Source organism: Phaseolus vulgaris, chromosome 11, assembly GCF_051622355.1.
Source record: "Phaseolus vulgaris cultivar YP4 chromosome 11, ASM5162235v1, whole genome shotgun sequence".
Lineage (NCBI taxonomy): Eukaryota > Viridiplantae > Streptophyta > Magnoliopsida > Fabales > Fabaceae > Phaseolus > Phaseolus vulgaris.
Genome location: NC_143508.1, coordinates 36,899,604 through 36,914,759, shown reverse-complemented (window position 1 = coordinate 36,914,759; position 15,156 = coordinate 36,899,604). Strand labels below are relative to the sequence as shown.

Genomic DNA, 15,156 nt, shown 5'->3' with positions numbered 1-15,156 from the left:
CTCGAAGTATCCTTAGCCTAAGCCCATGTGTGGCTGGGTAAAGGCCTTGCTGTGGAATGGCTATAGGAAGCTAGGCGGAAAGTACAGATATGAAGAAAGACTACAGTTTATCAAGCTAGAAAAGATAATGACTGCTTAATCTGGAGCTATGCAGAAGCATCAGAAGGCACCTCACAGTGGTTGGATGCTGGTAGGGTGACCCTGGTAAGGAGCTGATGTGGAGAATTACAGGATGTGTAGGTGCAGGTTTGGGGGCTCCCCTGATCCAGTAACTTGGCAAAGTAGATGGTATAGGTGAGTAGTGTTGGCAACAAGGAATGGTACAGGAAGTTACATGGTTGTAGGCACTGGAGGTAGGTGCACGAGCCTTGCTGCAACAGTGATTAAATATACAACGGTGATGTGTGATTGACATATTGGAGTCTAGAATAAAGAGACTATGCCAACCAGTCAAAGTGGTGGTACTGGTCTGAATTACAGAAGGTTGAAAGGTGGTGTTTTTTGTAGGCACGAAGTAAGGTGCTCAAAGTCTTATGGAGCAAAGATTGCTTGTTTAAGCACAATTGAAGTGCGTATGAAGAAAGAAGTCGTGGCACGGTTATTGCTACATATATCTTTTGAGGGGAGGATGCCTAAAAAAGAGAAAAAAGGTTGGAAAGGGTGGAAGGTACTAATGAGGTGGTGATGAAATGAGTGGTGAATGATTAAGGATAAAGCAAGTGTGTGAAGAGTTTGGCCTCACTGTGGAGGGTGAAATCATATTTTCGGAAGTATTTTTGGAGTCAAATGAATGGATAGGAGAAGATGGTGGAATGGCATGGCAAGTAACACAATTCGTTGATAACTACTGTGATCATGATAAGCTGCTGCTAGAAATAGGGTGATGGTTTTATTATATGGTGGTAGTAACACTAGTCATTGATAACTACTGTGATCATGATAAGCTGTTGCTAGACATAGGGTGATGGTTTAATTGTATGGTGGTATTGATAGCTGGTTGTAGGTATAACCTCTTACAATTGAGAAAGGGATCTTCAAAAGGAAAACAACATCTGTTTTTATAGGCATGTTTTTAAGGGGTCATTCTGGTACGGGGTGTATGGTGCGCCAGAAGCAGGGGAATTGTTTTTGGTTTAACTAGATGGGCGGTTTGATGGCCTATGTGTGGAACCAACTTTGATGCAAGTACACTCGCTGGGGGAAGTGGGCTGGAGGGTGTTCCTAGAAAATGTAGCCACGGATAACAAGCCGTAGAATTAAATAGTTTTGTATCTACTAGTTAACACTGCTGATGTTGTGGTTCGGTCCTCTAGAGGGTTAGTGGGTTGTGGGGATCAACAATGTTAGCATGTCATAGTAGCATGTGGGTGCTCAATGGGGGTTAGTTTTTGATTTCGGGATGTATACGGGTTGGGTCACCCCTGAAGTGGCCCTTTTAATTCATTCAATTCTTTGCTGATAAAAAAAAATGAGGATAGAGCAGGAATGTAATTGTTCTCGCTTGTTGACTTCGGTCGGTCTTCGAGTTGAGCTCCGCTTTGACTAGTCTCCACTTGGTGCTCCGAAATGCTGCTCCACTAGGACAAATGGAACTCTACCTGTTGATCACACTCCGACAACCAAGTCATTGAAAACATTCAAATTATAAATATGTTTCAGTCTAAAGTATTCAGAAAAAGCGTACCTTTACCTAGGGTCTCAAGCCCCTTTTATAGACACTCCTTCCACAATTTTTATCAATGAGAATATAATCTCAACAACTAGAAAATAATATTCAACAATAATATCACTGAACAATAATTTGTTCACCTGTTACTTTCAGGTACCAACATTCTTAAGTGCTTTTACTTACATTTAATAATATATTTCAACCAATTTAGTTATTCCTGTATACCTCAAACAATTCAATTATTTCTTCTTTTATTTTTAATTATTTTTTTCCACGTAAACGTACTAGAAAACCTGGACTGACCTCGTAACACACTATTGGGCCCATACCCGACCCAGGTCAAGCTAGGCGTAACTTGCACAACCGAGTTGACCGTACCCAAACTCTTGGATCGAGGTCCCGAACACTCATGGCCAATACAATAATATTCATTTTCACATTCGTATTCAGTCACTGTAGGGATTTCCCATCAAAATCAAGACAAGTTCAAACAATACCTACATGGACGAGTTTATTTGTCATTCCTAATCTAGAAATACATGATAAAAAAGATATATTGTTGTGACCTCAAATATGCTAAGATAGTATAATAGAGTTGATTATTGTAAAACCAAGAATATTGCAAAAGAAATTTGACGAAGAAGTTGTTGAAGAATGTTACAGAAAATCTTAGAACGTTGTAGAAATCTCAAGTGTGAGATTGTTGTTCCAGTAGATCTCCTCCTCCGCAAGTCATGTTCTTACCTGGGAATGGGTCTCCTCCACAAGACTCAGACAGTTTGGCTCCACTTTCTTCTCAACAAAGCAACTTGAAGGTAAGAAGAGGTTCCATAGGTTCCACATTCTTCTCTGCATCTTCCTTGACCTCGAGGAGAAATACCACTCACTATGGAGAATCTTACATTCTCACATTGTATAAATTGGAGTTTATGCACTTCGAAATAACACACCCTTCACTTAATTTTCTTCCTTCTTCTACTTCTTTCTTTCTTTTACTTTATTCTACTTCCGCAATCCTGAGTTTATTTTGGCTCTTAGGAACTTCTTTTCTAGTTCTAAGATCCTCGATATTATTAACTAATTTCTTGTTATTTTCGAAAAGACTTGTACAATACACTGCAGATAAGTTCTTACAAACAATGATCACAAAAATATTGAGATAATATCATTAAGATTAAAATGATTGCATATAAGATGTTATCCGCTTTAAAGTCTAGTTTCTTTGTCACAATTTTATCCAAAAAAAATATTTTGATAGGTTAAGAAAGAAGAATAAACTACATTTAACTCCAACTCCATAATACATATTATATTATCATTAAATAATGTTACAAACCATAGTGAGAAATATTATATTTTTTAATATCAAAATCCAAAAACGAAATGTAAGAACAAATTAAAATGTACCATATTTTTCAACTACTAATTTTTTTTTAATTAAAATAATTGTTTCTACATATACGTCAAGCTTTATTTATTCTATAATTTATGGATAAAACTTACATCAACATGTGTTAAACACCTTAATTATTAAATAAAAAATAGAGAAAAATATAAAATGGTAAAAAATATTATAGAAAAGTTAATTAGAATATATCATAAAAGATAGAGAAAAAAAGTACTAATCCCTAATTCTATAAAAGGGTAAATCATATTTATCTCTGAAAAGCTTAAGATTTTAAGATAGATGAAGTTAGAAACATTATCACACCAAATGCAACTGCGAGATCTGATGTTAAAACTCAACAAGTTTATCAATAAATTGATTCTCTTTCTAAAAAAATGAATACACATAGTATTACTATTTATAAAACAATTCATCCATCTAATGAAAAGATCTCAAGGAATAGTAGAAGTATTGAAACCAACTTTCATGACACTAAAGAAAGAGGCATGTATTACAATCTTAACTTGAGCATTTTGTGATATTTGCAAGAAATGGAAAATGAAAGAGTTATATAAAAATGGCACTGCACAAAAGTTAGAAAGTCAGGTTGGAAAGATATTTAGAAAATGTGCATTCAAAGAACAAGTGTTGAGCATAATAGTAACACGTTAAAGATGACAACAAGGAACAATGACCATACTTAGGTTATTATTTGTAGTCAACCAATTATTATAAATACACCAAATAAGAAAGTAGTGATGAAAAAACGCATGCGAAAACAACACACATTATCATAAATCAACTGTAGAAAAATAAACGACACAAGATTTAATGTGGTTCGGTCGCCAACTGCAACCTACATCCACACGGACAACTATTAGGTTTTCATTTTGTCCTGTTGCACACCCATTACAAGTACAATGATCTCTTTAAATATAAATTATAAAGGGGACACAATGATTAAGTCCACTCACTAAACATGATGTCTAGTTAGTCCAACCCAATTGATTCTGGCTTCATACCCAACCAGTAGACCAAAGAAGGAATTAATTTGCTCCAAACTTATATTAAACCATTTGAAGTGTTAGGTGAATTTAAAAGGAAATTTGTTAAAGCATAGACAATAATTCATATAATTAGATACAAATTTAAATACGAGAGTCTTGCTAAAGGCACTCGTGATTTTGATAACATCAAATAATTTCATGTGTTTGGTATGTCTAACAATGCTACTTAGTGTCCAATGGATTATATAACTCTATTAAACTAAACAATCAGACGGAGTTTAACAAAAAAAAGTTACACATACAAAAAAAATAGACACAGTCTAAAAGAAGACTAGACACATAATAAGCTTAGATGGAATCTTTAGAAGAAATGTTAGATACAAATACATAAAGACTAGACAAAGTTTACAACGAAATGAGCATGAACACAAAGACTAGACGATATTATAACAAAGTGTTAGATGCAAATAAAAATTACACAAAATATACAAGAAACTCTAAACACAAGAAAAAAACGATAACATCAAATCCATAAACAAACGCTAAAGAGAATATATGCTACTTAAAGAGTAGAAAAAGTTTTACATAATTGAAAAAAATGTATAAAAATTAATAATGGTGGTAAAATCTTAATTTCTGGTTTATTTTTAATGTTATTATTGATTTTTATACAATTTTTTTCCAGTTAAAATAACATAACTAAATCATTCTTAAATTATTCCATCATTTAAAATAAATAACAAGTTTTCTAAATCATTTATACAACATTTTCTAAAATCGTTTTTCACATGTACGATTTCAGTATAATTATTTGTTAATTAAAATTGTATTTCTCAAATATGATTTCTTTAGGAATGATCTACACATAAGTCATGTACCACATAATATTTCTATTGCGTTAATTCACACCCCTTTTTAGAGTAGACCCTCACCTGTTCATTTCAAAGTTATATGTATTTTTGAGGAGAAAGTACCATCTGCAGAACCATTCCATCTAAAAGGCCATCTCAATATCAAAGTAAGGTAATATTAAACCTTTAGAACCAATGGCGTCATGCTACAGATCAAGATCTATTTGAAACGAAGTGGACTCTTTCTTCCTACACCTCCATATCTTCTTGTGTCACCGCATACTAAATGTGAAAATACTGTTTTATCTTTTTTCTGCCACCACCATATATAAATCTATTATTTAAAAAAATTTCTGAATTATGTAATCCAGAAGCTAATCATATATTTGGGAAAAAAAAGACTTCTGAATTAATCTTATGTATAGAAAGACTTTCAGATTATGGAAGCTAATCACAAAAGGCTTCCGGATTACATAATCCGAAAGTTAATTCTGGATTAAAAAAAGACTTCCAAATTATGTAATCCAAAATATTAAAAAAAGGGTATTTTTGAAATAAAAAAACTTATGAGGGTGACACAAGGTATGAAGGAAGGTGGAGGAAGAAGCAGCCTCCGAAATGTTTATCAAATGAACATTCTGTTTAACACCATGCCAAATAATGCACATTTGAGTTTAGGGGTAAATGTTGAAACAATTCAATTATATAAATAGATGATCGAATAAATGATAAATTTATTAAATATATAAAATATATAAATATAAATAAAAGAGGCGACCACTATAAAATAAAAGTCTTGTGTATTAATCATTAGTCCCACAATAGAGGTACTCTCATCATCATCTAATGGACGAGTGGAGCACAACGATTCATGCTTGGTTAACATTTTAACCGATGTGGGCCCATAATGCTTGCATTAGCATTGGATCATAATTAAATTTAATTTATTGTCAAGTGCTTAATGATACTATCCTAGACCAGTCACAAGATCATTCTGACGTGAATCAAACCCACACGCCAATCCATAGCTTAAGTCTACTAATATGATTTCAGCTTACAAAACCAATAATGAGAACTACATTTGCTGCTTTTACATTATCATACAATCTTGGTGTTAAATGACGAGTTAAAAAATAATGCAATTCTAAGTTCCTTAAAGAAAAGTAATATGCTACATCCTGCTGCCCCTTTCAATAAATAAATGCACTGACATATTAAATTCAATAAAGAATCATGAAGAACAAAAAATCAAGACCCTACACAACTTTAGTTCCAGAAATGGCTATCTCAAACTATGAAGCTAATTCCCAATGGGGGGCTCAACAATGGTGATAGGAAGCAAGTGCATTGCTTCATAACAGCTCCAGCCAGGTCTGTACATATGGCATTTAGTTTGAGAAGTGTAAAAATACATGCCATTTCCATCATTCATGAAAAACAAATGCAACCATCCCTCTGCAAAAGTAAGCCAAAAGAACATCAGTTCAAATTCAAATATCAATGATCGTTACATAATAAATTTGGATATTATTTGGGACTTCTCTTAAAGTTGAAGCAATGCCAAACTGAATTCTACAGAACGCCTAAATCATAATAGGAGCTTCTCCTTATAGAGACTTCAATAAACATACATACATTGAAGTCTATTGAAAATCACAAATTTGTGGGTTCCACATACTATTTCATGATTCTCTTCCATGATTTTGTAGTTCTCAATGAATTGTAACTTCGGGAGATGTGCTAGAAAGAGTGTGTTTTCAGTACTCCTCTAAAGTAAACAAACTTATTATGCATAATAGTTTGTGGTTGAATGATAGTACAAAAAACATTTATATTGACAATACATATATTTTTCATTCCTTCAAAAAGACAATTTGAAAGTAGTAGAATAAACTAATTTTGTGTTTCTCTTCTTCCTCACCTATACTAAATTCCAATGACAAAAAGAACATCTCCTTCAACTTTTTAATCTACAAGTTGACAAAATTATCAAGCAAGTTTAACTTTTAATTAAATCTCTTAAAATCAGAATAGCTTTTATCATTAAAATAGATTTTAACATTTAGAAAAGCCATGCCAAACAATATGCAAGTCTTCAATTGTGCTAAGCTATACAAGGATATGTTAGTAAGGGAACAGATTCAATACCACTTTCAACTTGAATCTATGGACTCTCATCATCTGAGCTAATGTCATCCATCCTCCTTTCAGCAATTGCTGGAAAGAGCCGCTGACGAAGATCAGGTGGTGGACGTGTCTCAGAGGAAGCTGGTCCTCGAGGATTCTCTTGTTTTGGTGTTTTTGTTTGCTTCTTCTGTGTGTCTATCAACTCCTTGCATATCTTATCCAGCATTAGTAAGAAGTCCCGTACTACTATGAACAGCCTTATGCCTTCATTCTTCCCAGCATTCCCATGAAAGTAATCACCAGTGTTCTTCACCAAAGCCATGATCTTCTTCTCCTCTTCCAGCAGTTTCTTAACATCAGCCTCGGCATTCTGTACAAAACTTTTCACTGTCTCACAAAAGCCCCGGTCTTCCTCCACATTCTTCATGTTTTTGTTTATCAAGTCTTGTGTTTTTATGAGACCATGCCCAAGTTTGGCAGTGGTTCCTGTTAAGTTGTCAGCATCTATAGCTGCTGCTTTTTTTACATTCTCAAGTTCACTGCTCAAGCGTGAAACCACCTGAAGGCCGATCTCATGGTAGTGATCTTCTGTTTCTTGAATACTATCCTGAAGGTCATCCGATTTAATACTGGATAAACTCTGGCTATCTTTGGACTTTCTGACAGCTTTTATGCCCTCAGAGCGGATAATCTCTAGAACAACAAAGTGTAAGAGTGTAGTCTTCCCGTCTGTTCCTTTTACATCAGATAATTTCAAAAGTGTATCAAGTTTAAATGCTTGAGCACCACCGCGGAAAGTTCCATCATTCATTCGGTTGCCAGTTTTGAGAACAGCTTCAAGAAGTTTCAGGAACAGCCGGCTACTTCTTAGTTGCTTACAAGCATCCTGACATATCAGATACAATTGCAAGAAAAATAAGATTATTTCTTCAACGTCACAGGGTGATAATAAAGTAAACAAAAATGAGCACAGAGATTCCAAAACCAAAGAAATTACAATGATAGGATATCAATTACAGAACATTGTCGTGTTTGTTTGTGTATGGTTTCAAATTAATTAACATACCATAAAACTAAACTAACCAAGCAACGTTCGATAGCATTTTTAAGATTAACAGATCACAAACTGCAATCAAACTCACAATTTCACATACATCATAAATTTACTAGTATTACAAGGTATATTCCTTCACATGGATATGCATGCAAATAATTTTGAATGATAGATGAAAATAATATTCCACCATAATCAAATAATTTTGGCATTAAAACCAAAACTTTGAATGATACCAAAATCTAAATACAATTAAATTTGAAATTAAATCAAAACTCTGCATATTAATTAAAGCCTTAATTTGGCATTACTTATGCAACAAACAACATACTCAGCCATGTTTTTACCAGTTTTTCTATGATACCATTGATGTCCTATGATTGGCAGTAGCAATATTAGGATGATATAGCATATACTCAGGTAATTATACAATCTCAGTTGGCATCAGTGCAACTAAAAATTCAAATCATCATGATCCATGTGATAGAAAGAGCATAAGCAAAGCAACTGCATGCATGATGTATACCTCCAAAATGGAAAAAGACTCCATAGTAGTTCCAAGCTCCTCTTTAAATGAGCCCATGAAAAGCAGAGCTTCCATTCTCTTGAATGCAAATGGAATGTCAACCAGGGCTTTGAGGAAACTGTCAGCAGGACCAAGTTGAGATAGATCACCACCAAAGAGTCTAAGCTTAAGCTCTTCATCTGATGTTGGTGCCATCTTTAGCAAAGTTTGAAGGAATTCCGAGGGTAGCTCATGTCCTGATCAGCCAAAATGAGGTTGCAAAGTGTTTCATTTAAGTGCGGAACAATACAACCAAACAATTTTTCTTTTAGAAAGAATTCTACAAATACGATGCACAGATATAATATGTGTATCAGGAACAACGCATATCCAATATGGCAATACATTTATTTTTGAAAATAATAGGATACAATTATATGACATATATGTGTTTAAAAATGTATAAAAATAATTCTTAAGAAATTAATAAACATATAAATGCAATTGTGTCCAAATTAAAATCACATTTCTTAGACATTGTCAAAATAAAAAAATTATAAATTATTGTCATCATAAAAGTATTAGTGCTTCATAGATTGTATACTTCATCAATAAGTATCAGTAAAGCATCCTAGAGTATCAGATACAGATATGTATCACGTGCCACATATTGAAGTATCATGATTTATGACAAAAGGTTCAAAGGCATTAATCCATTTGTTCAGTTCAGTAAAAAATATCTTAAGCATAGGCAGGACTACCACAATCTATCTTCCCTAGTACACAACATTATCATAATCAAATAATTTTAGAACAATATTCAAACCTATCAACAATATAGCAATCTATCCTCCTCAAGAGTAAGGACATGGCACCAGTTTGAAAGAATCCATATCAAGTCTACGGGTGCACAAATATGTATGTCCTTACTATTAAGCATACAGTTATAAGCAATTTCAGAGGAAATTGAAGGAACAAGAAAGCACCTTCATAAAGTGCATCACGAACTTCTTCCATTGTCACATTCAATGCTCGCAACAGAATCAATAAATTTTGGGCTTTCTTTTTGTCAATGATCTGGACAAACTGAGGTGAAGGATCTTGAGAGGAAGACTCTTTCTGTCTTTGACCATTGTTCTTATCCACAGCATTATAGCCAAAAAGTGTCTCTATCATTTCTTCATTAAACCTGTAAAATGTTTGTCATTTAAGCACATTAATGATAAATTATCTTTGATAAACAAAAGAGGCTTGGTATTTATTCCTTACTGGAATGATCCTGATTTGATTTGATTCCAAACCATCGATTGATCTGGGTTTGCTTGAACCTTATCCCAGAAAAAGGGCTTTAGCTTGGCTTTGGGAGCATCAGCTTCACTTGCAACTGTAGCTTTTGATCCACTAGCTAAAGGCCGTGGCGCCTTTGAGCCAAATGGAGGAGGTCGAGGAGGAGCTACACCATTCACAGGAGGTGGTGGTGGGCGGGGACCAGGTTTGGCACCACCTGGTGCTGGGGGTGGTGGTGGAGGAGGACCAGGTCTGATACCAGCTGGGGCTGCAGGGGGTGGTGGTGGAGGAGGACCAGGTCTGATACCAGCTGGGGCTGCAGGGGGTGGTGGAGGAGGAGGACCAGGTCTGGAAACAGCTAGTGCTGGAGGGGGTGGAGGATAACCTGGTCTGGAACCAGCTAGTGCTGGCGGTGGTGGTAGAGGCGGGCTAGGTTTGGCACCCATTGGTGGTTGGCGTGGTGGAATGCTACTAATAGCAAACTTTTGAGGGGTAGGAGGAGGAACTGCAGCAACAGTAGTAGTAGACACCGGAGGAGCAGCAGCATCCGACGGCCTAAATGAAGGTGGCTCAGGAGGAAGAGGGTTTAACCTACCTGGAGGAGGGTTTAACCTGCCTGGAGGAGGTTTTAAGGGAGGCATTCCAGAAGGAATGATTCCCACCCTCCCGGGAGGAGGTTTCAGTTCAAATGGTGATCCTGTAGCAGCATTAAGAGCTCCTATTGATTGACTTTCTTGCACCGAGTACTTCTTATCGTCTACTAAACTATTACTAGATGACTGAAACCCAAGTTTCTCCCCTTTTATTGAATTCCCAAAAGAAAAACTGGAAGGACCTGTAGGATAAGTCCACTTTGTCAAGAGTAGTACAACATATTATAACAGGGTACAATATAAATGGTAACATGATACATACCAACAGAGTAGTCACTCATGCTCAAGCTGAGAAGAGGCCTATCATCATTTAGTCTAACATGACCAGTCTTCCGATACCGACTCCAGCATAAAAAGAGCAGTGCTGCAGCTACAAATGTCACCAATGCAGTTATAACTACCGCAAGAACAACTGTTTTTTTATTACTGTGACCATCTTCCTGTTTGTCAATTTCCGAAGATGGAGGAGCAGAAATATCTGAAGCTGCTGGTGTCCATTTTGGAAAAAAAGGTGTTGGTGCGAAAGAAGGTTGCAGTGGTTCAGGAAGATGATGAGGTACTGGAGCATGAGATGATGGTACTGGTATGGGTTCAGATGATGGTGCTGGACTGGGTTCAGAAGATGGTGCTGAACTGGGTGCAGGGCCTGGACTAGGTGGTTCTGATATGTGCTGAAGCAAACTACGACCAAAATTTCTTGTAGGAGCACTGGATCGGGAAAAAAGTGGTCCCATATAAGTAACATGCCCATCCTCATTTCTTGAAACAGGTATTGGAAAATTATCTTTTCTCAAACAATGAAGAATGTTCTCCTTGAATTTAGAACAGTAAGCATTGATAAATTTTTTGGTGTCTTCTCGTGCTAATGGTTGAATCTCTGAACTGATTATATTGGTGATGCCAGATAATTCCTTTGAAAGACACAAATCATGATTCCCAACATCTTTCATTAAATGAAATAAATCTTCCCTGCAATATTTCCATAAGAACTTTGCCTGCAGTCATGAAACTTAACAACTTTTAGAGTGTATCCATTTATTCTTAGCAATCATGAAAACATAATGTAATCCGTTCTATGTTTCCCAAGTCTAATAAATAATCATAAAACAATCAAGTCCCTGTAATTTAGAGTCAGATGACAATAAGCAACAATTACAAAAGAAAATTTAGAAACATAACTTGGAAGGAATGCTCAAGCTATCAAGTGAAGGGTAATAGAATTTCAGAGCAAGCTGGTTGAGGTAGAAGCATAGATGCATTTATACATTCTATAATTGTTCTTGATCAAGTTTGTGTGTTTCTCATGTAAACACAGCATGCGTAAAACAATCTTTAGTAGATGATTATCTCTCAGAATTAGTATTTATATACTAAGGGAATCATAAAACATACTAAAACTAAAACTTTGCAAAAATGTAAGATCTCCGGTTCAGAATGAAACATTTTAATCTATGGTCGCAGGAAGAAAATGCAAAACAAGAGGATGCATAGTTCACTGTTCAATGTAAGACCCCAATGTCTTCTCTAACCACTTTTCCACACGAAAAGAGTTATGCAAAAGATAATAATAAAATTTGACTAATAAGACTTAGCCAAATGGGCAGTAAAGGAAGGACATACTTGCATTTAATCTAAATGAGATGTCTCTATGCAATCAGTATCACTGACGGACTAACAGTTTTTATCTTCGCAGTCCACACAAAAAGTTGACTTCTTCTGGCCCTAGGCTCAAATATCATTCAGAGCATCATACTATTAAGAAAAAATGTGTTTCAGGTCCCTTCATTTTCTGTCAAATTTTCCAATAGTCCCAAAACGATGATTCCAATTATAAAAGTACAAAGACCAATATCAACAACTTTAAAGTATAAGGACTAAGACCAATTTTGACCAGAGCTTGAGGGAATCATGGATTTAGGTAACCATGTTAGCTACCTCAAGCATTGCAAGATTTGTTACTTTTATGTTAGCTATCTCTATGAGAAGCCAAAATATATTTCAGATTAACCATAGACTACCACTTGCTTAGGAGTTAAGAATTAGGCAGCAAAAGCACAAAAAACACAGCTTACAACATTATTGGGATTGGGATTGCCAAATGAAGAAATGTCAGTCTAAGACAGTCAAGATAAGAATGAGAAAGTGAAACACGGCATTCACCCCAACCCTTAAAGAAAAGGCAAACACCTCACTCAGGGTAAGAAACCAAAATTTCTGAGCTCCAATACTACGATCAGTTGATCACCTTTTGGATTTTTAGTATTTGAACAAGAAACAAACCAAATATTTAAAAGAAACCTGCAAAATCCAAACACAGGGAGCCTTACCGTGTGTTCATTGAATAACCCAGATGCTGGATCAAGTAACTCCCTAACAAAATCATCTTCGGTTTCCTTCTTCTCCAAAGGGCTGACTGCTGATACAAGAAGAAGAACCAAAAAACCACCTAAGCTTTTGTTAACCATATGTTTTAGAATTCCCATTCCAAGCGTTTGATATGCTTTTCATTTCCCCAAAGGACTAAACCCCCTCCAATCCCTTCATCACCGACAAACACTCCCAAGAAAAAAAGAACCTTCTTTTCATAATCCACCTCCAAACGATTTCAATTCTTCCTCAGAACCCCACTCGGTACTTTACAGAGGTGAATCCCCCAACACCAAACAAGAGTTGTAGCAAAAAACAAAACTTCAAGATCAAACAAAAAGCCCAAAAGCAAATCCAAAAAAATACTTGCCCCTCTTCAAAGCTTCAAACTTTTATCGAATCGGATCAAGTCCAGCCAAACCCCACCACATGCATCAATCAGAAAACAACTCAAACAAAAACAAAATCTTGGGTAGGTGTTGAAGCATCAAAATCACCCTCCAAGTGAAAACACAAACTGGGGCTCCAAATAATGATTCAAGAAAAGGATACTTGCTTCTTGCAGGATCCAAGCTAAAAAGGACGGCTTTTGGCTTTGTTGACCATGAAATGTTACTGATTGCGACAACTTTTTCCCGTGTGCAGAAAGTGTGTAATAAATGGTAAAAAGTTGACCAAAAGCAAAGACTTATAGTAAAAAGAAGGAACGTCCTGAGAGAGAGTTGGTGTTAAGGAAACGGAAGTTTCTTGGCGCCAGAGAATAGAACCCTACGCGTTAAGAACCGTCTTAGAGAAAAGATTCTGGATGGTGGATTCAGTCATTGCACTGCAGCCACTTCCGAAATGTCTTGCACTCAGCTTTCTCATTCCACCATTAATTAAATGGATATGTATATAACATTTGAAAATTAAAATATATTAAATTATTACATTTCAAATTTGAAAAAATAGCAGCACCAAAGAATGGTGTGACTGTGGGTCAGCAACGTTGGTTTTTGTCAATTGTTAAGGGTAGACTTGAATAATTAAACTTTAATTTATTAATCTAACAAACTATTTGCAAAAAATATCAACTTATTCCATCTACATCTATTTATATTTTTTTAGTTGTTTATATTTTTTTATTTTATTTTTATATTTTTAGTTATGTGATTTTTTTCTAACAATGATTTCTCTATTATGTTTCAAAACACTCAATTTGAATCTCATAAATATTATTGTAATTTCTTACTAATTTTTTTTTATCTTACAATAAATTTCACCAAATAAAACATTGAATGCAAAGGTGAAGATACAATTGAAGATTGATACACAATTGAAGATTCTAAAGTATATTGTTTTACAACATCAAACATAGAGACTAAGTGTTTATTTTGTTCACTCGAACAACTATGTTTTTTCCATATTATATTGTTTTTCGAATATTTTTATTATTTGGATTGGGCTAAAATAGTGTTTCTATGTTCATACAACAATGTTTGCGAGCCTTAGGTACTTAATAAAGCATATGAATAATCTTTTGTGTTGTGCCTCATTTACTTTCTATGAACACATTAATACACTTGATTTGTCTTCTTTTAAGTATGGAATGTCTTTAAAAAGGAAAAGTACATCTCTAAGAATATTCGTGTCCAAACACTGAAATTTAAAAGATCTATCAAACTCTCTACATCAAAAGGCACATTCTAAGAGAAATACACACAAAAGAGTGTTAATGCTACTTATTCTCTCCATTATAAAAGTGAAGTAACAAAAGTTGAAAGTAGAAGAAATTGCACTACCTATGACTAATAAGCAACATAATTTGTTTGAAAAGAAACAAAGTATTATATGTTTATCATCAACTCCAAGCCAAACATTTAATTTATGATTTTTATTAAAGGCTCACCTTAACTAAACAAGGGACAAATGAATAAATGGGAAGAAGAACAAGGAAAAACTTAAGTTACAATAACTATCTTCAAAAAGAATATTGTTGAGATAACAATTGCTTTTTGAAGATTAATACACATATATGTACACATATATATATACATACATACACACTCACACCCCCAAACATATACATATGTATGTATAGATATACATATACACACACATAAGAGAAGAAAAAAAAAAAGAGTGGTTGTTATTCCAAAAAGTTCATTCTAAGAAAACTCTTATGAGAAAATTCCTTCAACCCTTTTAGCTATTTGTAAACATCTCCCTGCTCATATTCATATCATTGAGAGTTATTTTGTCTTGGTGAG

The 15,156-nt window shown here is 34.8% G+C and overlaps 1 protein-coding gene across 1 annotated transcript; it reads right to left on the bottom strand.

The window, feature by feature from the left end:
- Positions 1 to 5,961: 5,961 nt before the first annotated feature.
- On the bottom strand, positions 5,962 to 13,797 carry LOC137807585 (uncharacterized). The gene is made up of 7 exons (XM_068608335.2): positions 12,868 to 13,797; positions 10,803 to 11,535; positions 9,870 to 10,722; positions 9,587 to 9,789; positions 8,622 to 8,857; positions 7,063 to 7,927; positions 5,962 to 6,369 (listed from the first exon to the last, which is right to left on the bottom strand). The coding sequence occupies exons 1-6, from the start codon at positions 13,021 to 13,023 to the stop codon at positions 7,079 to 7,081; spliced, it is 3,030 nt and encodes a 1,009-aa protein (XP_068464436.1). The 5' UTR covers positions 13,024 to 13,797; the 3' UTR covers positions 5,962 to 6,369; positions 7,063 to 7,078.
- Positions 13,798 to 15,156: the final 1,359 nt, after the last annotated feature.

Bases quoted from the DNA above. Each gene is read 5' to 3' on its own strand.
- LOC137807585 (XM_068608335.2), bottom strand. From the start codon at position 13,023: ATGGGAATTCTAAAACATATGGTTAACAAAAGCTTAGGTGGTTTTTTG. The intron at 11,536-12,867 runs GTAAGGCTCCCT...TCATGACTGCAG, and splicing joins GGTTATTCAATGAACACACG to GCAAAGTTCTTATGGAAATA. The intron at 10,723-10,802 runs GTATGTATCATG...CTTATCCTACAG, and splicing joins CATGAGTGACTACTCTGTTG to GTCCTTCCAGTTTTTCTTTT.